Genomic DNA, 24,966 nt, shown 5'->3' on the forward strand with positions numbered 1-24,966 from the left:
GACAAAAACACATTTTACAATACAATTCATACCAGAACATTTACCACTAGCCTTGGTACATACCAATGATATATGTTCTGCTGATATTTTCTCTATAAATAGAGGCATAGCTTATAGGTTATTCTGTGTCTCCCTGTCTTGTCATGGCCGTTGAACACTTTGCTGTTGCTTTATGGTTCAAGGACAGAATCCAGGTTATTCTCTACCTGCACAATGTAGTGTGACATATATCCGTTTACACATCTGTTTACTTCCTGTCAAGTCCACAGTAACATTACCTTCACCTCCATTGAAGTGACTGATGTATGCTGTCTAAACCTCCAAATTTTAGACAACTGTATAGACACATACAATTCAAACCCCTTATATGTCCAGCTAAATCTTTAATTTAAAAATGTTAACTTCCCACTTTACCCTGAGCTCAGCATTAGCTGGAAAGGAGTGAAACCTCACAGAGGAGAACTTAATTTGTGCTATCAACAATATGTACAAAACTACTGTAACTCTGAAAAATGAACCAACTTAAGGATGAAAAAGCACAGTGTTCCCTAAGACTGGAGGTGAAAGAAACATTACTGTAGAGTTGACAGGAAGTAAACAATCCATAAAACGGATCAACATCACACTACGTTTTGCAAGTAGAGAATAGTCTGATCAGCGATAATCACAAAGTTTCTTTATATGCAGATGATTTCCCCATTTATATTGGCCAATTCTTCATATTATATGAATCTACAAAAATACTTTTTGATTAAGATAATCATCCCTGAGACCATAAGTGAAACAGAGACATGTAGGAGAAATAGAAACCAGTAAAAAATAGGAATGCAGCATTGCAGAGATCAAAGAAATAAGTGAGCAGTTATATTGGAGCTACAAGTTTTGGGGGAACTGAGGGAGAAGACTATCACCTGTCCTCCTTTTGGCTGATACTTGATGTTCTCTGTGGAGCCGATCTTAGACTTGATGTTCTTGAAGTCAGGCAGCGGCTGGTTGATGATGCGGAGCTGCTTGGGTGTCGTTGCGGGCGATTTGGGTGGGGTGCGGACCACGGCCACCTTCCTCTCCTGGGAAATCAAGCTGAGAGAGCGTGGGGTTCCAGGGGTCCTTGAGGATGATGAGTAGCTGGGAGGGGTACCTGGGGTGATGGCTGTGGAGCCAGGGGTTCGGGGGGTGGAGTGGCCACTGCGAGCGGAACGGGAGCGCACTGATTCTGTAACTGGTGGGGAGGAATAAAAGGATGAGGGTTGGAGCTGAAGCTGTAGAGGTGCAGTAAAAAGTTCAACTTTTCTAATTGCCACAGAAAACACAGACTAGTTCAAGTCTCCAATACAGTAACCCTACAATAAATCATTTTCCCTGTCAGATTATGAAAGTATAAAGAACGCCCTCTACCTGTCATACTAGGGGCTCGTCCTGTCCTATGCTCTGCCCTCATCTCTGTGCGAAACGCTGCAGGAAGCAACAGAGGAAAGGTTTCAGATTTAGAAAGGGAAAGGATGAGAGGGAAGAATACACACATACATACGCATACAGCTGTCACTGACATTACAGCAAAGACTCATGCTATGCACATCTTATTGTTGTTAAAAAATATCACGTCTCACTTCAAATGTTTCAAATGTTGCTTTGAAAGTAGATAATCACATACAGTATGCTACATACAATAAAACACAGACCTCTATGAATATGCTTTATGACAGTTGAGGAACAGAAGCTAGCTGGGAAACGGGACAGTACTTGAGTTCTCTTAAGCTAAACTCACAAAATAATTTATCAGCACTGGTACACCATTTGCTTTTGTATTGGTTGAATTTACTAGTTTTGATATTATTTTTAAACTATCGCATACCACTTAAATTAGATACTCTGTGAAGATTAAAGGAGCTGCAGCCTACATGTGGGTCTGCGAGGAGCTGTGGAGCCAGAGCTGGTGATGGAGGTCGAGCTCTCCTCCTGGTCATGGTATCCACGGCGACTCAGAATTGAGGCATGCCGTGGCAGAGAGGACCTCTTGTCAGGGCTCCATGACCCACCGTCCTGTAGAGAAACAAACACCAGAGACAAAAAGCAGATCCTGTAGGGCCAGTGAGGCTTTGATTTGTTTTTAATACAAGGTGAACTGACAATGGACAATATCGCCAAGTAAAAATAATTTTTAAACATGTTTTCATGTTCTTTACAGCAGTTCTGCAGCTACAGTGCTGCTCTATCATTCACCTACCTTGATGAGGAGTCTCTGTGATACTGGGGAGCCTTGAGGCTCTACTGAGGATGGCCGGGGTCTATCTAATGAGGCAGCCACTCTGGATATGGAGGTGGGGATCTTTGTTATTGGCAAACGATGGGCATGGCACTGAGATGATACAACGATGAGGCCCAGAGGGTGAGTAGCATGGCACCAACAAACAGGACACAGGGTGACACAAGAGTGATGAATATAACAGTACTGTAACAAATTATCCATGCACAAGATCTGATGCACAGATGTATCCTTTGGGGGATGAAGGATGTGATACTAACATCAGATCTTGTTTGTTTGGCGATTAATCATAGCCCATTATAACAGCCATTTAAGCACACTTATTGTGAACTTGTACAGAAATAAAAAAACATATATGACATCAAAATGCTAAACAAATAACAAGAATGTGAAAAATATTGTTGGCCATGCTCATGCAAGATTTCATGTCACACTGCAGACAATAAATCACGTTTCCACCACAGGAACTTTCCCCAGGGACTGGAAACCTTTGGATGAACTCACTGTCCACCACAGGAAGCAGGGTCTAAATTAAGTTCCAGGGACATTATTTTACCTCCAAAAAGTTCCTGCTTAGGGGGGTAGTACCTTGCAAAAGTACAGGAACTTTGAGGGTGAGGCTTGCATCCTCAAACCAATTTGTTGTTCATTGTGCTTCACGAAGCAACATATGATACTAGTAGAATAATAAAATGCCTGTCCATCACTTTATATGGCATCATCATTGTTGTATAGTTGCACATGTTGCTTTCTCATATTTCAGCGGACTAACTGGCCTATTCTTTGTGGGTGCTTAGTTTGCAGTGGAGATGCAGAAACAACTTGCAGAAGGAACCTTTTCGTTCTTTTCCTGGCCCTAAAAGTTTCTGTTACTTTGGGTGGAAACACAGCTATAGCAACAGATGTATTGGAAGACAGTAAATTGAAAGTAAAGTGAAAAATAATGTGGGTTCAAAGTGACAGAATACACTTACAATATGCTGAAATGACATGACATTTAAGAAATGCAGAAACTGTGCTGTTTTAGACACAGTAACTGTCATTAGCATGGTGGAGGAGTGAAATGGAGTCACGACCACAGACGCTAGAGAAAAGTCACAGGGTGCTTCAACACCCACTTAGTAAAAAAAAACAAAAAAAAAACACTCTAAATGGATCTGTCTTGTCTACTTGTGCAAAAACCCATTTAACAAGGCAACAATAGGAAACATTTTACAAAAAACAACTAATGTAAATATTATTTTTTTCATAAAATACAAAGGAAAATGAGCTGTGGTGCTAAAATAGAAATACACTACACTGTTTTCCATGCAGGGATTAGGGTTTAGACAGAGGGCAGACAGCGCTCACTTGAACAGTGTGCAATGTGTTCATCTGAACAGATGATTAGGTTGCTCTGGAAGTCACACGAGAAAACATTTAATAGCTTTTTAAGAAGTGTTAATTCTCTTGATAATCATTCTGCTTAATTGATGTGATGTTTATCCTTTTCAGTGTCTGCACTGCAGAGTCTCGAGGCAGCCTGTGTATGAGCTCCATGTTGGTAGAAAAAGGGGACAGTTTGAAAACTTGAATATGCTGTAATCGCACATTAACATACAATGTCAGTAAACCGCGCACAGCATGCTCATGTTCACCAACCTTTCTGTTCTAAGACTGTATCCCGAAGGATGCCAAAAAGATGAGTGACAGCAGATCTAACGTTGGAGAGTCCAGTTTTGTGGAGGCAGAGAAAGCAGGACTGACCTGCTGTTGAGGAGAACGTTTTGGTTTCTACCTTCAGTGTCACTTTGTCCTGACTCATATTTATTTAGTTGCTCTACTGAAAGTCCACTTGGTGATTCAGGCTGTGTGACACTACAGCTTCGATATGGTATTTCTCTGTCTGGTTTTGGTGCCAGAGGTCAAGCCATTGCTGGGCTGGTGGAGTATACTCACTGATGCTCTGTCGCGAGACTGTCTGGCAACACTGAGAGGCTGACGACTGTCTGGCAGTGCCTCTGAAACAGACAGAAACAAATTTATAGAAACATTAGACCACATAGACAGAATTCATGTTTTAACCTTAATACACAGAAAGAGAGGAAGCGAGAACCTTTTAAACGTCCTACAGAAGAACAAAAATACAACATTTATTCCCTAACCTGGCATGGTAAAGCTATATGACAAATCAAATGTTCTGTGGGAGCGGGTTACTGCCCCCTTGAGAGCTCTGTTCTGCAAAGATTTGGCAAGATATCACACAGAATGGGGGATTTTGTATTATGTAAGGCAACCCTGGAAAATAATCTAATTGGGGCAATGCAGCAGTATACTGGGCTTTCATCATCAGTGACACAGAATCCAGTCCGTCAGGGGAAAATGAAGTGAAAAGTGCCTCTGGGACAAGGCAGCATTACAGAGTCTTTATATTATCAGGTCCATAGAACAAAACCACGGATTACTTGTTGCCTGGCAACCATGGTGAAGGTTGAAAAGAGCTCGAGAGGATATGTAATCTTTAAAAAGATCAGAGAGGTCAGGAATAGATTTTTCACAACAAACAGCTTGTCCATGATTGTCAGAGAAACTTTAAAATATCTGGAAAACTTAATTATTAGTATATTAATGTGCAAAGCATCAGACCACCGAGAACATTAAAACAGTTGGTTGAAAATGGTTAAAACAAGAAAGGATGATTTTTAATAGTAACTTAACACCATCTGAAAATCTTGTTTTTGCTGACCTTGCTGTGGTGATGTAGAAATGTATTTGGAACATGTTCAGTGAATCCTGAAATCACAAATTTTAGCCAGAGGACGTCAGTGAAACGATGCTTTCAGCTTGGTGTCAAGTCGAGAAAGAATGTGCACAAAAACAAATGAAGCCAAATGAAACACGTACGGCAGTCAACCTTTATTGGGATCAAAAACAAAGAAACACACGTGTCCAAAGCAAAAGGCGGTAGCCAATAAAAGAAAATGGATGTCAAAACCAAATGGAAGCTGACAGTGGAGGTAAGACATGGTGGGAACTGATGGTCTGGTGGCTCTCTCAGACCAAGGCAATGTGTCACCTGTGGGTCTCCTTCTAGGACAGGAGTGGTGCTGGGTGGGGCGGGCCTGTCGGACGGCTGGTTTCATCACAGTCCTCTTGGAGGGGGATTGAGTCTGAGTCTCCATTTTTTTGGTAAGCTCAGTCTTCCTGATCACAGCTACAGTATTAGAGGAAGCAGGGCCATTGACAAAAGCAGAGACACCACAATAAGCACAGACAGATGCTGAACCTAAAATATGCAGCACTGCAGGATAAAAATTCTACTTATAACCGCTGACTCAAATCAATGTGTCAGGTAGATATTAAGACAACACATTTTTTGACACAAAGTTATATAAATAAGAATTATGAATTTAGAACAGCAGAGAGCCCCATTTAGGCACATGATGATTTTGAGCCTTTGAATTTCTTTCCTCAACATACAGGACAAAGAAGAAACGTGTTATAATATCACTTCAATAGCAAGAACTACAATTTTTCAGCAGCAGATAATGATAACAGATAACAGATAACATGTTATTGTCATGTCATATTATTACACACAAGGGGAGGCATTTAGATATTTAACTAACTGAATTCAATGAATCAATTAATTCAAACTGAGGATTTTGATGAAGGCTGTTTTATATTTTAGGGTGATGAGGTCATAAAATTACAACAGGCATTGTAAGTGAGTGTGATAATATATCACTACAATATTTAGAAAGAACAACTATTTCAACTATGAAAATAGTTTAAGAAATCAAGTGTCGTGAGAACCTTTTTTCTTCTTGACTTCCTCTCTGGGGATGTAGACCGGCTCCTTGCGGACAGGTTTGCGTTCTGGTGTGGAGATTCGACCTTTGGGCCGCCCTCCCTTGGCTTTTGGTTTGACCGGCTTTTCCTGTTTCTCTGTCTTCTTCTGTTGTGTCTGCTTGTTCTGGACTGCAGCAGGCTTTTTGGCTGGGCTGAGAAGGCTGGGCAAAGGCTCAATCTGCTCTGTTGCCATACTCTTATCATCGTCTGCGGTGTGTCAAAAACAGGACATGAAAAACATGAGACAGTATTAAAGGTGTGTATTTGAAGCAGACAGAACTATATGAAGGAACAAACCATCAAAGAGACTGAACCCAGAGTGTCAAATACCAACATTTTGTCATGTCCACTGGTGTCTCATACGGATATACAAAATAGCCTTCTGTGTGAGACTTCAACTAATCCTAATGTAAACACATCTGCAGCCATATTAGACCACTCATAGCAACTGTTCCACCCGACATAGCAGAAAAAGCGCCACATACAGGACTGCCACCCAGGAGACCAGGTCTTTGAGGAGGCAAAGCAGTGTTGGTATTTGACATGCTGGGAGGAGAATGTGTTGAGAGATCTCACCTTGTGTGTCCACCCAGGAGCTGTCCAGGATGGAGTCGTCCATCGTGGTTTCGTCTCTATCGTAGCTTTCCGTCTGCCCTTCAGTTTCTACGGTTTGAGCCTCTCTCTCAGGAGAGGCGGGGGTCTCAGGAACATCACCCACCTCCTCTAGACTGGCAGCCTCTATGTCCGCTTCTTGGGCCAACTCCACAGACTCCTCCTCTTCCTCCTCTTCCTCTTTCTGGGCAGCGACACAGAGGGCTTCAGCCTCAGGTGGAGCAGAGAAACGAACGCTGTGTCCCGGCTCCTCCGCCTCATCGATGGTCTGGACCACAGTGATGAAATCATCTTCGACTGTCACCACTGATTCGATGGCGGCGCGAGTCTCTGGAATCTCCTTTGCTGCTCCTGCTCCTGCCCTTGCTTTCTCTAACACATTGTCCTCAACTTCCTCTAGCTCCTTCTCAGACTCCACAGGTTTTACAGCTTCTTTCTCCTTAGGCTTGTCCACCTCAGCCGCTTTCTCTCTCTCCTCCTTCTCTTTCAGCTCCTTTTCTATCTTCTCTTTCTCCTCCTTCTCTTTAAGTTCCTTGTCTATCTTCTCTTTCTCCTCTTTCTCTTTTTGTTCCTTCTCTAGTTTCTCTTTCTCCTCCTTCTCTTTCAGTTCCTTTTCTCTCTTCTCTTTCTCCTCCTTCTCCTTCAGTTCCCTTTCTATCTTCTCTTTCTCCTCCTTCTCCTTTAGTTCCCTTTCTATCTTCTCTTTCTCCTCCTTCTCTTTTAGTTCCCTCTCTATTTTCTCTTTCTCCTCCTTCTCTTTTAGTTCCCTTTCTATCTTCTCTTTCTCCTCCTTCTCTTTTAGTTCCCTCTCTCTCTTCTCTTTCTCCTCCTTCTCTTTTAGTTCCTTGGCTATCTTTTCTTTCTCCTCCTCTATTCTTTCTTTTTCCTCTCTTTCTTTCCTTTCTCTCTCTTCTTGCTCTAACTTTTCCCTCTCTTCTCTTTCTTTCTTCTCTCTCTCTTCTTTCTCTTTCCTCTCTTGCTCCTCTCTCTCCTTCTTCTCTTTCATCTCCTGCTCTTTCTGTTCTTTCTCTTTCCTCTCTTGTTCTTCCCTCAGTATTCTCTCCGCCTCTTCTTTCTCTCTTTCTTCTTTCTCTCTCCTTTCCCTCTCCTCAACTTCTTTCATTTCCCTTTCTTTCCTCTCCGCCTCTTCTTTCTCTTCTTTCATTTTCTTCTCAGCTGCTTCCTTCTCTTGTGCTTCCCTCATTTTTCGTTGTGACTCTTCCCTCTCCTCTCTGTTTATTGCTAACACTGGTGAAGGTGATCTTTTGGGGGAACCGTAAACTTCTCTCTGTTTAAGCTTGGAAGGTGAGAGCACTGGGGAGAGCAGCTTGTCATCATCGATGTTACTCTCCACAGACGAAGTAGGTGAAGTTTTGACAGGTCTTGCAATTCTGTCCTTGGCCACGCCAGTCAGCTGGTACACATCTTCGGCATCCACTTCCTCATAGGCCTCCTGGTGGACGAGTTTCACCTTCTCTCGAAGCTCCTGCAGTTCTCTTTCCTCCTCCAAACTCAGAGGCCTGTCCTCCATCTCCAATTTGCGGATCTGCCGCTCGTAATCGGCAATCTCTGTTTCTGATACTGAGCCTTCACCGCTGCCTTGTCGTTCAGTCTCACTCTGTGACCTCCCGCCTTCTTCTAGAGTCACGGTAACTGTTGGTGTCACAAAGGACTCACTCGGCTGAGCGTGGGGAATTTCACTTACAGTTTTACTCAGCTGATCATCTTCAACCTCCTTGGCTTTTTCTTCAGCAGAGTCTTTTCTCTCTACCTGCTTCTGGTCTTTCTCCTCTGTGACACCAGCAGCTTCTGATGGCTGGCTCTTGTCCTCCACAGATGTGTCTCTGACTGCTAATTTCCTAGCCTGCTCAGCCACTTTCTCCTCCAGGACGGAGGGGGTGAAGACCTGTGCAGAAGTGTCTGTTGGGCTGAACACATCGGCAGGGGAAGGCATGGGTCCTGAATATTCACTGAAGACACAGTAGCCCATCTCCTCCAGCTGGCTGTCACTCTTTCTGGGACTTTGTTCTCCTGAAACTAGGCTAGCCAGTGGGTCATTAGAGAGGGCAGGAGCATCAGCTTGAATTGACTTTCTTCGGGTGATTTCTTGGTCATTGTTTTCTGATGCTAGTCTGGAACGGGTACCAGCAAGATCCAGCATCTCAGGCAAGTCTTGTGCCATTACTGTGCCATTTTTAAAGGTGTTCTTAAGGGGCTGTGGCGATTCTGGCGACTCTGGTTCAGGGCTGGATTTTGAAACTGGTTCAGTGGTCCTTGGTGGAGATGATGAATCTGAAGTGACGGAAGCTGCAGTCTCCAAAATCAGGGGAGGGAGGGATGGAGGTTTATCCACAGAGGGTGTAGTAACTGGGAGGTAGTCTGCTGACTCATCTAGACTTCCACTAGTGTATGACATGATATCTGTGGCTAATGGGGAGAAGTTCCTTGGTCTGCCTTGGCCACTCTGATCCATTGCTCCAATGGTGATGTTAAGTGAGTAACTCCTCTGCTCTAAGGCTAGTTTACCCGGGGAAAGCCTGCAGTCATTACTCCTGTCAGGAACTGTGAACACTCTACTGTCCTCTGTTGTACTTTTTATAGTTTCAGGTTTATCCTGGGCTCCAGCTAGCGAGCTGTAGCTGATCTCCTGAGATCTGGTATCAACTGTACTCTTCTCTTCACCAGCTGTGCTCAGTTCATAATAACCCTCACCTTTACATTGGGGAGCCTCATCGACCTCCATGGCTGATGTTTCAAAATATGCTGACATACCAGATCTGTCTCTTTCATCTCTTGATGAGTCTCCTCCTTGCACTTTATCTTCTGAGAAGTCAGAGATGCTGCTGAACTCCACCACCTCCACCGACGGCTGTTTCTCTGACACTGTGATCGGTTCACCATATGTAGGCTGAAGTGTGAGTGATTTGGCAGATATATTGGCTTGGTTTTGAACATTAGGTGGCACAAAGGATGGCATATCCATGGTGGGGCTCTCTGGCACAACTCGTTCACCAGCAAAGAAGCCTTGGACTTGGGGCTCAAAAAACTCCTCTGGGCGTTTCTCCGATCCAATGCTGTCTGGGCTCATGGAACCACTTTTCTCACTGCCCTGCTTGTCTGAGTCCATCTTCAAAGCTGAAAGGACATCTGTAAGTTGGCTGTTTTGATCAACACAGAGAAGTAATACTTTGGCATGCTGCAAGTGAGGTATTTATTAAGCCAGGGACTGGGAAAGCCGTTATCACAGAAACAGGCAAAGCTTTCCTCAGAAACTTACAGCACAATGATACGGCCATCACTGAAGAAGTACGGCGAGTTTACGGAGCCCACCAAGTCACAGATGGATGAAAGTATGGCATGGTTTGTGACGGAACCGGCATGAGGCAACTGTGATGCTGATTTATGGGAAACAAGCAATAATAGATGGATATGGATATCCATGCGACTCTTCAAAACATCAAATATACAATGAGGAGCATTTCTGTCATTCTTTGTAAGCACAATGAAATGTTACGAGAATTTGACCGATTCACACCTATCAATGTTCACTGTTTAATTAACACCAAATTAATGTTGGTTCTTAATAATGATTGTCATATGTCATTACATAATTCGAAGAATATTAGCACAAATACAGAAGAACCTTACTGGTGAATGGCAGAGAAATGCTGTACACTGTCACTAACAACAACAAAAACAAACATACCAAAAAAAACAATGAATCTGCATATTGCTGATAGATAATGCATTTGATGAAACAACTGTACCACACTTAACATGAGACAGCCAACACAAAATCCTCTGCAAATTACGCACACAGAATTATGATAACAATATGAGTGATCATACTAAGTGTGATTCATGGTTACAGAAAGCGCGCAGCACCGGCACACCAGCACCAAGCCACGTGTAAACATACCGATAAACCTGTAAGCCTCTAGCTTGTGAACAAAAGCACTGTTACGTTCAGCAACACGTCACTTCATCATACCAATACAAAACGGCCGGCCCCGAAACCACAGAACAAAAAGAAGACACAAGCGCAAAGATAGCACACAATAAACCCAGGTTAAGTTAAAAGAATGTGACTCTTTTCACCAACAAGCCTGTGTTGCCTTGCAGCCACAGCAGAGCGCAGGGAGGATTACTTGCCATTCCACCTGAATTATACTGCTTATGTTATATGCTTATGGGTTCCTTTTGACACATCTGGCATTCTTATACAGTGGACAATGCAGTCACATGCAGGCAAGGAGAGCAGAGGGCAGGACACACCTGTCTCAGGGCTCTCCTCACCCTCTGCTTCCTCCTCCTCTCTGTCCATCGAGCTTTCTGCAGCAGCACTAGCTGCTTCAGTCGGCTCCAGGTCTAGATCCTGGGCCTCGTCTATGTCCTCTGCCTGCTCTAAGGGCTCAGCTTGGGGGCTGTCCAGCTCGGGCTCTTCCCCGCTCCACTGCTGCTCATCAAGAGCTGCCTCGGATTCTGCTGCCTCTGCACTCTCCTCCTCCTCCTCCTCCTCCTCATCCTCCTCCTCTTCCACCTCCTCCTCGTATTCAGCTGTAAGAGCCTCCATGGCCTCTTCTTCTCAAAAACAGGGTGAGAGGGGTAGACATTAAGACTACAGGCAACACAGACTTGGGCTATGTGAGAACAACTTATGATGGGACACTTTCAGCTCTGGGAAAAGATGACCTAAAGTGTATGTCTGCTCACACATATAGGTACATCACACATATATTACAGTATATATGAGTGTACGTGGTTTTGCATATTTCCTTATCAGTATTTACTGTATAATCAAATATAAACCACTTCTCTCTTTCTGTTGCACACACCATACCTGCAACCCAGACTGGCCTATCATCATTTATGACTGGGGAAAAATGGAAACATAAATGAAATAGCAACGCTTCAAGGCCTAACATTGCGGTATTGCGCAATCACCTCTGCTCATAACACTTCTGAAAACCCTGACTCTTTAGAGAAGGCAACCATGAAGAGCTGCAGTCCAGTTTAGTAAAAAGCAAAGTGCCTCAGATTCTTGACATTGCACAGACTGAGTTTTTAACTGTGTAATGGTCAGTGAGGGGTTGTGCAGCTTTCCTCTTCAGGAGCCATCGCTGTGTATCTTTTTGAGTTATTTCGAAGGTTATACTTATTCTATTCAGCAGCTTTGCAGCCAGATGTTGCTGCATGTGACACAGCTGTTGGTAAAAACAGTGTTTCCACTAAATTTATTTTGTCAGCAGTGACGATGGGGGTCAGGGAGGCGCTTGATAAGCATGAAATTAACATTATTGATACAATTCATACAGTTTCACAGTCACTGACATACTCTTTTCTTTGTCATTGTTTACTGAATTAACATGTACATTTAAAAAAAAAACAAAGATGGATCGATATAGCTTTTGGGAGATTGGTCAATACTTTCTTTTGCATTCTAGTTTCAACCACATCAGTGTTATGAATTGTATTAGTGTAGCTTAGACATGCTGCTATGCAAAGGGAGTTGAATTCTATCAGTTTAAGCTTGGCAGAAGGCAGAGGTATAAATGAAGTTCTTGTCCACTGCTGAAGCTGCCCAGCCAAAGGAGTTATATTGATGGATGGATAACACAGAAGGCTATATTGTGTGTTTGTTAAGCCTAAGCGTAAATGCACTTAAGTCCTAGGTTCCCTTACATAACTGCCTGCATCTTGTATTTCTAAGTGTAAGGCTGTATGTGAGTGTTTGCCAGTGTGCTGAGCTGAAAGTCTTCCTCGTTGCCACAGTGTGTGAGAGTAGTTTAGGATGAGGTTGGGGTTTGACATGGTGAGGGGTCATCTTGAGGAATGGACCAAAACACAACAAATGATTGGTATAGAGAAATTTGTGCATGGAGGTCATCAATGCACTGTCTCTGAGATATTCATGAAAGCCATTTGGACGTTAACGCATGACCCAAAAGTAAGCCATGTGGTCTTACTGATGAGAACTGTAGTGTATTATGTCCATTGAGTGAATCACAATTGAGACATTGTCTTACTTAGGAGACATCACTGAACGGAGTGGCAACCACAGGTAGCAATGGCTTTGGGTGAAGTAAATAAAAAAATTAACAAAAAGACTGTTAAACAAAAAGTTAAATTGCTCAGGTTGTGAGAGCACAAACATCACAAGGACACAAACATACACAAAGACGGACGAGGAGACGAACTGACGGACGAAGAAACGAACTGACGGACGAAGAGACGGAGGGACGGAGATAGGGAGGGATGGAGGGAGGGAGGAGGTCAAATCACAGAGGAAGGAGAGGTAATTGGTGTTAAAAAGAGAAAGAAGAGAAACAGAGTGAGAGCGAGAGAGAGAGGAATGGTGGGTGGGGAAATGGCAAAGAGGAACCATGCGTGGTTCACCTTCAATCTGTCTAAAGGCCACGGCCTGCCCTGTGGGGCGAGAGCCCGAGTGCGTCCACTCTGGGCTGAACAATGGGTGCTCATAGTACTCCTCGTCGGAGTGGTAGGGGTCGTCCTCGGGCACGGAAACTGAGATGGAGGGGGCGAGGAACTTGCACCTCTCCCGAGAATTTTGGAAGCGGCGGAGAGGCCCCGCCTCCTCCTCATCCCCTACATCTACAAACAAGACAGACACAAGGAGAAGAACTGCAGGGAAATCTGGACACACGGACTGAAAGAGAGAGTGAAGAGTAGGAAGAAGATAAAGGAAAAGGAAGAAGGGAACAATGAAAGAAAATGGAGAGAACACCAAAGAATGCCCATCTTAGAGGGGATTTAACATATCTGAAAAACAGTGACAGGAGGCCAAGTGAACAGGGGTTTGCATTGTTGATAAAAAGAACTAACAAAACAAATGTATCATGGAAACATTGTCTCTCAACATAGATATGTATTAAAGCAATGTATTAAAGTAAGCCATACTTGGACCATTGCAACAATTTATCTATCTTTTTCTTTATTTTTTATGGCTTTTTAAGGTCCTCAGATGGAATTTATAGCTATGAGATGATATTTATTTGAATGGGAGGTCACACTAAATCAGAAGTTTAACTGGAGTCAGCTACAGTCCTTGAATTTTTAGGAAATGGTCAAATGTTCACAATGTTCTTTACTAGATAAATCCTACAGTGACTTTTTAAGATGGACATTTTTTGCAGTGAAAGGGGAGATAAAGTTTGAGGGACAAATTCAAAATAGGCAACAGAAAGAGAGAGAGAGTCACCAGAGAGGGGAATGCAAGAAAAGGACAAAGCTTGGTTGAGAGCAAGAGAAACATAACACACAGGACATTGACAAGGAGACGGTGACAAGCAACTCAAAGGTGACAAAGCTTTGGGGGCCAGCCATACTCTGAGAAGGACAAAATTAGTATGCTGCATTGTTTGATGAGGGTATCAATACAATTCCCATATGAACGATTACACCTAAATAAAAGACATACAACAGAAAACGTGATTTAACACGTATAACAACAGTTATAATACTAAAACAGCAGTATTTGTAGTAGTAACAGCATCAGAAATGTGTGTGTTTTGTCATTTCCACAACACAAACAAGCCTCTATACCAGTACTGTACCAAACCTATGGATCCAGTTAAAGACACCATCTAATTATCATTTTTAAAAGACATATTTGCAACATCTCTAAGGTCCTGAGATGACTGAGCCTTTTCAGTAAATACCTGTTCAGTGTCAAGACCACAAACACAACAACACCCCTAATAACTAAACCTCTATCTCTACATTGTCACATTCTGCAGGTACCACTGTGACTGAAAATCAGCTGTTCTACTATACAAGCAATACAATGTTCACAAACCTGACTGTATTTAGTGCATGGCTGGCCCACCTACAGGCTCACCTCATGACATTCCAGTCACTTCAGACTCAGCAGACATGAAAACAAAGGCCAAGCATAAAGCAGTGACGTTTTAGATAACACCGTACAACCATTTCTTGCAGGCAGCTGCACAAAAGCCACTGCATTGCTTCAACTAAAATTTTGAAGTGAAAGATAAAGAACCACACAGTGTCACAGTGTGATTGGGAAAAACTGAAAGGCAAAGAATTGTTCTAAATTTAAGGTATAAAATGAGTTCATTTCAGTCAATTTATCAGCATATTTAAGGCTAGCTAACAGTTGCCCACTTAGCTAAATGCTAGTATGCCAAGTTGGAGCCTGGATAGTCAGGTAGGCTCACCAAGATTATTCAATTCATCTTGATTCCATTTCTACAGTCCCCAGTGGATTTATTATACTAGTTAATTTCTTCTTTTAACCTTACTTTCGTTACTGGGCTTCAGTCAGAAAATACTTTGGCTTTAGCTTGAGCGCAGCTATGTCTTCAAGTAATGTTTATAGAGCTAAACCTCTGATCTGTAGCCACAGCCAAACACATATAAAAAGACTGACAGTGGACGACGACAAGAAAACACAACACCATGATTGTACATGCAAAACTAAAGACATAATTCAACAAAAAAGACAAACAAGAAGTTGGACGGTTACCTAAATTGGCTGTCATATTAGTGTGTGGGAAGACAGCGATGTGTGGAGGTTAGAAAGGGAAATGGGAGAAGAGGATGATAAAAAATGAGTGCCCTTGTAAAAACAAGGTGGTCACGCATGTGAGCGCTTCCTTCTTTAAGAGATAAATGATGATGATGATGATGATGAAGACACAAATTGTATTCGCTCCAGGTTGATGATGAGAAGGAGATAGTAGGGTTTCAGAAGAAATGGATGTCTGAAAAATGGAGAACATGTTCCTGCTTTTAGCAACTCTGGTGTGTACACGTTTCTTGACTGGACGCCAATGTGTGGTTTGTCCCCTGTAGGTGAGGTGTGTCCAGAGAGGGGGGATTAAAGATTACACCCAGAGCCAACCCACATCAGTACCCCAATGTGGTGGCGATCACCATCACGGAAAACAAGGAAACCAAACTCTCCTCCATTAGAGACACACTCTCACATCCACACAGAAGTTCTTGGCCTACCTTGTTCCAGAGGACCAAAGTGCTCTGCAGCAGGTGAAGGGGGAGGAGAGGGAGGCAAATTTGTGGTGTCTTCAACTACAAAGGGAGATAGAGAATGGAGAAAAAACAGTATAATCATATAAATCATATATTTTTAACAGACAACAACAACAAACAAACTGACAGCAAAAAAAGTACTTTGCGGTGTTCCACAAGGGAGCTGCTTTGGCCTCTTTTATTTTAATCTTTTATAAATGACTTACTATATGGTTTTAATGATGACTTAACTTTGTTTCATGTGTCAGAGAGAGGAGCAGAGAGAGAATCTACTTGTCGAGTTACATAAATAAATGAACTAAAAAACTAAATAGATGAAAATTAACAAAGTAGCACTCGGCATTGCAAGAACTAAATGTATTTGGCAGTCGGAAGGTACTTGTTGAAGCGACTGCTTGTCTACAGATGTGATATGAGTTGCGCAGGCCACCAAAACCAAATTACTGGGTGTTGAATTAGATATCTTGCTGTCTTAGTCTGACCAGATTGATTACATTATCTCAAAGACAGTAAAGGGCATGGCAATTTCATGGAAACGTGATGCAAATGATCCATCTTCTGTTATGATTGATGTTGTTTGGTCACTTGTTCTGTTACATTTGGAGTACTGCCCAGTCATCTGGTCAAGTGCTGCTGAAAAATATCTTTAAAAAAAAAACAACAAACCTCCAAATTGTACAGAACAGAGCAGCCAGATTGGCTTGTTTCCATCGCTGTACTCTTGTATAACATTTTACACAGCACAAGATAAAAACAAAACAACAAACAAGACAAGCGCAGACAATGGAATTAACATATAAATAGAAACAGCAGGAAACACGGTAGCTTTGTCCACATGGTCATGTTTTCTTGTCCATGAAAAATTTCAAGTTGAATGGTACATGGTATTTTACTACCATTTCTTTAAGGCACTTTAAACATGGTCTGTGAAACATTCAATTTCAGATTTGTGGGCAAATTATTCCAGTGTTCTGCAGCTCTGTAGAGAAATGTGCTGTTGTCCATAAGAGTCTTAAATCAAAAGGGTCTAGCTCTTATGAAGTAGCTATGACTGTCTCTTAGTAGTAAAAACAGATCAATGTTCAAAAAGGAAACAATGAGGCTCAACTAGATGTTATTTTGTTTTTTTGTTGTTGCTGTTTTAGGAACCTTTTTGTTTCTTTTTTGGTGCTTTGGGTGTAGGAGTGAAAAGTGTTGTTTCTGTTTCCACTGTAGGCTGCTGCTGTTTGCAGTTGTGTAAAGCTTGTTCACTTGTTTTCTGATCTTTGTTTCTGGCTTGTATTGTGTTTTTTGTTGACACTGTGTGACTTTAATGGTTGTTTTCTTTTTTTCTTTTTTTTTTTAACTGTTCCTGTTTTGTACAGACCCTAGGTAGACAAGCGACTTGTGGAAGCTAGTAGGGATCTGATTAAAATAAAAATAAAAGTACTTTCTATTATGCTTCTATAATATTCTAAACTCACATCATTAGAAACTGACTTGGCAGAACCAAAGATATTGTCTTTTTATTCCACACATTCTTCCTCTTTCTCAAAACCTACGTTAACCACATCCAATCTGGAGTTTCTATTTTCTAACTCAACACCCCCACATTTTTTAATTTTTTCCTCTTCAACTCCAACCACAACTGACTCAAGTGACATCACTTGAGGCAGGTTATCAGATTCCAGGCTGCTACCTCAGGACACACAAAAGGCTTTATACATCTTTTTACAGCTTTCAGATTCATGTGTAAAATCTAGATTTCCTTATTTGTTACTATATGTAGGATGCTTGATGCGTAAAGAAATCTTTTACTAAGTCTTTTCCTGCCTAATCTATCCTCATTTACTGCCAAAGTCTTCTATTGGTGTGTTGAGTGAATACAGCAAAGCCTATGAGCAAGCTCACACATGACATAATCCTCTCCCACCAAGATATTTTTTTTTCACCATATGCATATGTTGGGCTTTTCAAGCTAAACTACTTTGTAAATATGCTGTTTTAATCATGATTTCAAAAAAGAATTAAAAAAAAAACTTTTTTTTAAATGAGAGACCTGGCTATTTTGTCCCATGTAGTTTGACTGGCCACCTATCCAGTATGTAACCTGTCTAATGCCTGGCTAGAGAGGCTCTAGTCCCCTACGACCACAGGAGTGATGTCCACTGCAGCTCTTGTACAAGTGTATGTGTCAGTGTGTGTGGGTGTGAGTGTAAGTGTGTCTGTGTATGTGTCTTACCTGATGGCAGCCTCTGAGTCTCCTGTTCTCCCTTCAGTACCGCCACTGCCTCTGCTGTCACTTCCTGCACAATCCGCGCTGACACTTGCTCTGAACACACACAAAAACACACACAGTTAATAAACTCTTAGATTATTGTAAAAAAAAAAAAAAAAAAGTCGCAGCTTAAGTTGGAAAAAATAGGAATTAATTTGGTTTAAATCTAGAGACTAGTTGGGAAACAAAGGTGCAGCGAATCCCCAGCCTCTCCAGCACATCGGGGCACTGTGGTTGCACTGAGCAGCTTCCAGGTTTCAGTCTGTGAAATAGCTGTGTGAGGGTTGCTGAAGGACAGCATGCAGCCCAGTCAACCTTCAAGGGATATATGGATGAAATCTTCCATCCATTTTGTATTACTGTATTTTCGAATCATTTCATGAAACCCTGAGATGAAAGCCAGTGTGAGGGAGCTGAAATTGTTTCCATAACTGCGGGGATGCTAGGGCTGCTGGAGAAGGCTGTGACTGTCACCATGGAAACCCAGCATCCCTAAACAAGTGCAGACTATGAATTAAGCGTGTACAGTGTACAGTATGAGATAAAAGACATCTAATTTCATTTTCTTTTCATTTGCGAGGACGTGCACTCTTCAGCGCTTCTGAGGATGTGAGGTTTCGAAAAATGATACTGACCCTGGACCAGATGCACATGTTACACGGTCAAAAATGAATCCATGGTGGCCTTAATATTTGCAGTGTTAGTTGTTCACTATTGCTTTTTCTTTTTTTTTTTTTTTTGAAGATTTGATTTTCAGCGCTGCAAATAAAAAGCAAAGATTGTATTGTCTTTTTTTATTTAGCTACTACCAAACAAACTGTATACACTGTAATTCACACTAACACCATTCACTCTGGCCTGAATCCAACCGTATCCCTTTTTTTAATTGAAGCGTACTGGACAAAATGATCAGTGTATTGTTTCAAGGTGTTGTTTGGCATGTTTTGCTTTACTTAATAGTGACAGAGATAAGCAAGAAAGATTCCCCTGAATCAAACCGTGCAAGTTTGTGCAAGATAAAGTGGGCTGGTGAATATTTTCAGCTGCTCAAATGACTGCAGTGGACTGTGAGCAGCCAGACTGCAGATGTCTATTACAATTCCCCTACTTGCTCATTTATCTATTCATGGTGGAGGATCTCATCCCTTTTGGAGGTGACGCTGACATCCCATTTCAGCTTGCATACAGTTAACATTCCTAAAATTCAATATCGAATTCAGTCTTTTACAAGAAAATTGAGCCAAGATGAGATTTTCACTCCTCATGACAAAACTAGAGTCAACATTTAGAAAGAAGCTGCCAGCACCGTGTGGTTGTCTGTCACTGCTGGGCAACGAGGGATGAATGAGGACAGTCCTGTAGGACAAGTTTCAAGCTTACAACTACTAAGACCAAACAGGAGATGGATTTTTAAGTTCTGTGACAATGATGTACAAATATATTTTCATGTAGAACTCTTGATAAGACTGTTACCTGAAGCTGTCTGCTTGTCTGTACGGATGGACTGGTTTAAATATTGTCTGGATGGAAAAGGGGGGGGGGGGGGGGCTGCACAGTCTAATCAAACCAGCCTTCATTTGCATAGTAACAGTGGTTATGTGGGTTTGGGTGGCAGTGTGGTGCTTTTACTGCTGCTGTTTCAGGACCTTTTTCTATCCAACGTCGCCCACACATCAACACAAACAAGCTGGCAGGCATACACACATGCAATTACACATATACACACTTCTTCCGGGAACACTTAACACAACCCACTCACCAACTCAAAGCAGCCATTTCCCATTTTCAATAGCAAAGCGCAATGAACGTGTACCACCTATTCACTGCTTACAGGCAAAACCCATTCTTTCAAAACTGGAAAATAGAGCCGCTAATGTGCCAATGCCAAACGCATTCAATGGCTGTGACATCAAACAGCTACAAGCAGCCCCTAAAGCTTAAACCTGGGGTCATGTAACCCTGCAGATGTGTGTGAATACTTCCATTTTGTTAGTGAGACAATACATCCAAAACAAGTGCTGGAACACTTTACAAAATGTTAGTAGTCATCTGCCATCCATGGGCAGAACCCATGGCTTTGGGATCATTTTCATGTTCTTCTGTAGTTCAGAGACCCAGACCCAGAGAGGCAAGATGTAAACACATACAAAGGCTCTTCTAAAGCTAGCATCGAATGATGGAAGCAAAACTAATAAATAATGAAACAAATCATGACATTGCTGATTGCTGGTACGTTGGCAAACAAGTAAAGCTTCTACGACCCAGCCAGAGCACACTGTTCTTATATCAAAAATCTTTCCTGTCTTTCCTTCTGTATAAGAAAATATAGTTTATGTAGGCTTGAACCAACCAGTTCCAACCAATAACATCGTGACATTCACTCACTAATCAATTTTCAAGTTTTAGCAGCACTGACCTAAGATTCATTCATTAGCTAGCTAGCGACAGCATCGTACGCCGGAGTGTCTTCACATGTTCGCCACCCAAACCTTGTTCCATTTCCCCAAAATACTGTGGTTACGACCCTGCTGGGCAGAACTTGCTATCCTGCTGGTGTACACTGTCGCGATAGCTGTAATACTCCTCCTCCTGCAGTTCGAGGGGTTCGAGGGGTCTGCCTGCTCCAGTAAAAGGGTTGATGAAGGTGAAGGAGGCGAGCAGTCCTCTACAACTGAAGCTAGCATAGGGTTAGAAGCTAGCATTCAACTCTAAATCACTGTAATTCTCCATGTTTGTAATGACACACTTTTTAATGTTCCAAACAAATTCCTCCCAAATTTCTGTCTGCCTATCCTGTTTCACTCAGAAATAGGTTTAATATATTTGCAAACATTTTGAAAGTTCTGCCCTGTCATGACAGGGCATTGAGTCTAGATTGAAGATCAAAAAAAACAGTTTAAATGATTTCATCATAAGGCTGCAACATAAAATGTGAAAAAAGTGAAGGAACAGTTTCGGAATGCGCTGTGTATTCAAAACTGATGAAAGCAGTGTTTTAAAAACTCAGTATGTGGAGACAGCAAATGAAAAGAAAAAGAGAGCATATCCTACCTGCCCTGCTGTTATTCTAAAGGGGCTTCATGCATGTGCCTTGGGAGGATGAAAGCAAAATGAAGTCTCTTCCAGACACACACTTAAAGGTACATTAAATTGGATCATCGAGGGCACTGGGTTCAAGACATCGTGGAATTTTAGCCTTCCAGCCAAATCCACAGAAATGCACACTCACAAAGCAGCAGCGCTGTAACAAACGACCTTGTCACATCCACAAAGCGAGCCGACAGTGATGACAACTAGTCTGGTCCGGTTGTCTCAGCATTTCTCTGATAGAGTGATGTCAAATGACGCAGCAGACTGCCCTTCTTTGGCTTTGACGGGAGAATTAACCACATGCACAAACGGCTGCACTGAGATACAGAAGAAATCTGCTGATCTACATTCATAATCAAAGGTAACCACATACATACACAGACGCACTCTCCCAATGAAGTAAAAGCGTGAATTACCTGTGTGACAAGCAAGCTGAAGCTGAGGCTGCTTCCTCTCTGAGCAGAGAGGACGACTGGAAGCCCAGAGTCAACGCAACACACACAGCCAAACACACACACACACACACACACACACAGCAGGACTGAGAGGGCATGGAGAGAGCAGGAGTGCTGTTTGGTACGTTACCAGCCGGCACCCCAAATGTGTAAAGCAAGGGGTTACCATAGCAACAGACTGGTGGGCCACTGATTTGGGTCCCAGTGTAATTCAGATGCCAGCAGCACGCCGTTGATGTTTCAGCCTCTGTGTCTGCAGCCTTCGGCATAAAGGACACGATGGCTGCGACTCGGCTGAACGTTTAAAAAGACGCTGTCCAGAAGGCAAGAAAACGTCAAAGTAGTTTATTACTTAATTGTGCACAACGGGTGTGTCTTTTTCCTTTTTCTAGCAAGATCTAGCAAACTTTTTACAGAAGGGTGTGACGATCCCATTCCCAAGATTTCTTCTGCTCCCTCTAGCTTAATATATTTGTGAAAGCAGGTGATATGGATTCAGATTTATGGGATGATGAACATGTTGTAAAGTTCACATATAATATATGTTTGATATTTTGAAGTATGGCTGAATTGTTCATTTATTTTAAATCCTGGGCATTTTGGATGGTTAACCACACCTGCCACCAGCAGCAGTCAGCCTGTCGGTGTGCATGATATGTAAATATGGGTGTGTTTTCCATTTTTCAAACACTCTGAACCGACATGTGGCATGCAGTAAATGTGCAGGCATTAGCTTTTTCATGGATGCTGTTTTCTGACAGCTTTGCGCCTATGTGACGAGCATGTGATTAACACGCTACTGAAGCAAAACCTAATTTTTTGTAAAACATTTAGCCTTTTTTTAATCGAAACACAATCCTATTAAACCATGAATTGAGTGCAAAATATGTATTACTATTGATTTTTAATCAGTGAATATTATTTCTGCTGGAGGGTCTGTGCTTTGACACAACAACCTCTATTCTCTGTGACAGCTTCCTGAACCCCTCCAGATCATTTTGTAGAATAAATCTGTTAACAAATTGTACGAAAAAAAACAAGAAAGAAAGATATTTTCATGGTTCTACAAAGGACACTGTTTGAAATGATCATAATGGAGCGCGTTCATATAACATTACCGTTCATCAGTGTTTGATGAGCATAGACCTGACAGCCAGCGTCTCTAATTAAAAAGCTGTAACTGATCATATAATTGATGTCTGTGGGTGTCAGAGGTGACCACTCTGACAAACCATATTACCCTTAATATTAATTTATGTTTGTATTTATGTATCTAATGTTACGTAACACAGTTGTGGGTAATGTAGTGTGTGGAATTAAAAAATGGTGATATTTCAGGTTCTGCAGCATCATATTTAATTCTTAAACTCTGTCGCGAGTGTGACAATGCTACAGAAGTACAATGCCGATCACTGGAGTTCTCTTTTAATACATAAAAATACATTAATACATTGTTATATTTGCATTTTGTGCTGAAGTTCTAAAATGTTTTGCAAAAAGAAGACATCCTCAAATTTTGGATGTGTCCCTTATTGTTTATGTCCATGCTTAACACCACAGCTTCATTTGGTCACATATCCTCCCTGCTGCAGCATACTTATTTGGGCTGATGAGATCGAAGGACAGAAAATCTTGTCCAGGATTCTTGACACCAAGGCCAAGTTTCTTCTGTCTTCTGTCATATATCTAATATAACACAAGGGCTTCTGCGATTTATGCAAGCCAACCACTCTCTAGAATAAGCTCAACAACAGTTTCTATTCTTTCTATTTCCATTAACTCACTCTGTTTCTTTCTGTCTCCCTCTCTCCATGTCTTTCTCTTGACCACTTCCAGCACGGCTGACTGGCTTTTTCAACTTTCGTCTCAAAGGAAAGTCAAGAGGGCAATTTCGTGCTTCAATAGGATCTTGTTGTGTCTGAAGAGCTTTTCACAGGGAGAGAAGGCTCACCGAGTGCCAGCATCAGCCCTTCTGTCACCCATTCTGCCCCACTTACCCCCGCCCTGCCCTGCTCTGGAGCAAAGCTAATGTATGCTGACAAGGTGCTCGGCAGACAAACACAGCTTTGGTTACACAGCTGCTGAGAGGATGTCATTTTCATGCAGATGATTAGAAAACATGTGCTGAAACGCTGATCATTATCATTATTACAGATTACTGTCTAGAAAAGCTGGAGGAGAGGAGAGAGTTTCTCTTCATGTGTAAGGCAACTTTCATATGGAACATTTTATCCATTTCATACAGCAGTGCACCATTATTAGCTATTGTTTTCGAATTACGTTAGCTTCCACTTGCTTCTAGTAGATATATTTATTAGTAAACTGATTTTCAACACATCCTCTCACTTGATCTCAGGATTCATTAAAGCATTTGATGCAGGCTGGTAACAGAGTGTGAGGACAAACTCTTGGAACAAAAGTTGCATTGAAAGGATTTATATCATATCTAAGTCTGTTCAGCTTGCTAATGAACACAGGTTTAAATGCTCGCCTATGACTCAGATTGCAGTACTGTTTTCTTTTTGATGTCACTTTGAAGCTGGAAGGAGGCTGTTATCAGCTCTCATGTGTTTGATACATGCTAATAATGACCCAGAGGAACACACAAGGCATTGGCAGTTGCTAATTACGTTGGCCCACTGGCTAGCCTTTTTATGAGAGAGCAATAGATTGAGGCAATGTGACAAGAGCTAAATAAATGGACTGTATTTATATGACGCTACTTTCATCTGATGACCACTCAAAGCGACTTTTAACAACACAAGTCTGAATTCATGACAACTTACTGTATTCACTGCCAAATCTAGAAATCTATTCAAATGTCATAGCCCAATATTTTGATGAATCTGTCAATTCATGATATTGTTGGAAAAGTAGCATCAAATATGAAATAAAAAAAATACTTTTGTGAACACATAAGTTCAAATGATGCTGACAAAATGCAACTTGAATTCTGGAGTGATGTTGGCATTTGAAGGGCCGAGCAATCTGTCAAACTGCATTTCTTGGACTGAAAGCCAATGTTTTTTTTGTTTTTTTTTTTTAAAACTGACCTGTTAGTTCTATGTGCACATCGTAGGATAATAGTATTAATTATATAAAACATGAAAAAAGAACAAATGCAGAAAAGTTTAATACTATTAAGGATAAAAGGCATCAGATGAATAGTTGCAATGTGTTTTGTCTCTTTTCTGTGTCACAACACTCAGAAGAAACAACTGTTGACATTTTCAGGAGTGTTTTTCTACCCACACATTATGTTTGCTGAAAAACAAACAAAAAAAAATTTGTGGTCACAGCAGGCCAGCAGAAAAAATGCACAAAAGAGTAGAAAGGTAAATGTAATAAAAGCACTGGTCAAGGATTTTTTTCAACAACAAATCAGTTGTGCTGCTTCTTTTTCACCGGTGGAGAAACTACCCAGATTC

General features: G+C 41.7%; 1 protein-coding gene across 11 annotated transcripts in view; it reads right to left on the bottom strand.

Moving 5' to 3' along the window:
- Nucleotides 1-24,966, bottom strand: part of map2 (microtubule-associated protein 2) — a 90,103-nt gene that overhangs the window by 13,846 nt on the left and 51,291 nt on the right. For 5 of the 11 annotated variants that reach the window (XM_070976730.1, XM_070976729.1, XM_070976728.1 and 2 more), the window contains 11 exons: nucleotides 17,958-18,047; nucleotides 15,701-15,775; nucleotides 13,103-13,318; nucleotides 10,982-11,287; nucleotides 6,671-9,841; nucleotides 6,059-6,301; nucleotides 5,319-5,456; nucleotides 4,202-4,263; nucleotides 1,899-2,040; nucleotides 1,396-1,452; nucleotides 912-1,219 (listed from right to left, as the gene is read on the bottom strand). In XM_070976730.1, the coding sequence (XP_070832831.1) occupies nucleotides 912-1,219; nucleotides 1,396-1,452; nucleotides 1,899-2,040; nucleotides 4,202-4,263; nucleotides 5,319-5,456; nucleotides 6,059-6,301; nucleotides 6,671-9,841; nucleotides 10,982-11,287; nucleotides 13,103-13,318; nucleotides 15,701-15,775; nucleotides 17,958-18,047 (4,808 nt within the window). The remainder of the gene's footprint in view (nucleotides 1-911; nucleotides 1,220-1,395; nucleotides 1,453-1,898; nucleotides 2,041-4,201; nucleotides 4,264-5,318; nucleotides 5,457-6,058; nucleotides 6,302-6,670; nucleotides 9,842-10,981; nucleotides 11,288-13,102; nucleotides 13,319-15,700; nucleotides 15,776-17,957; nucleotides 18,048-24,966) is intronic. The other 6 variants (XM_070976731.1, XM_070976732.1, XM_070976733.1 and 3 more) reach the window with 3 other exon arrangements.

This window comes from Chaetodon trifascialis, chromosome 12, assembly GCF_039877785.1.
Source record: "Chaetodon trifascialis isolate fChaTrf1 chromosome 12, fChaTrf1.hap1, whole genome shotgun sequence".
NCBI lineage: Eukaryota > Metazoa > Chordata > Actinopteri > Chaetodontiformes > Chaetodontidae > Chaetodon > Chaetodon trifascialis.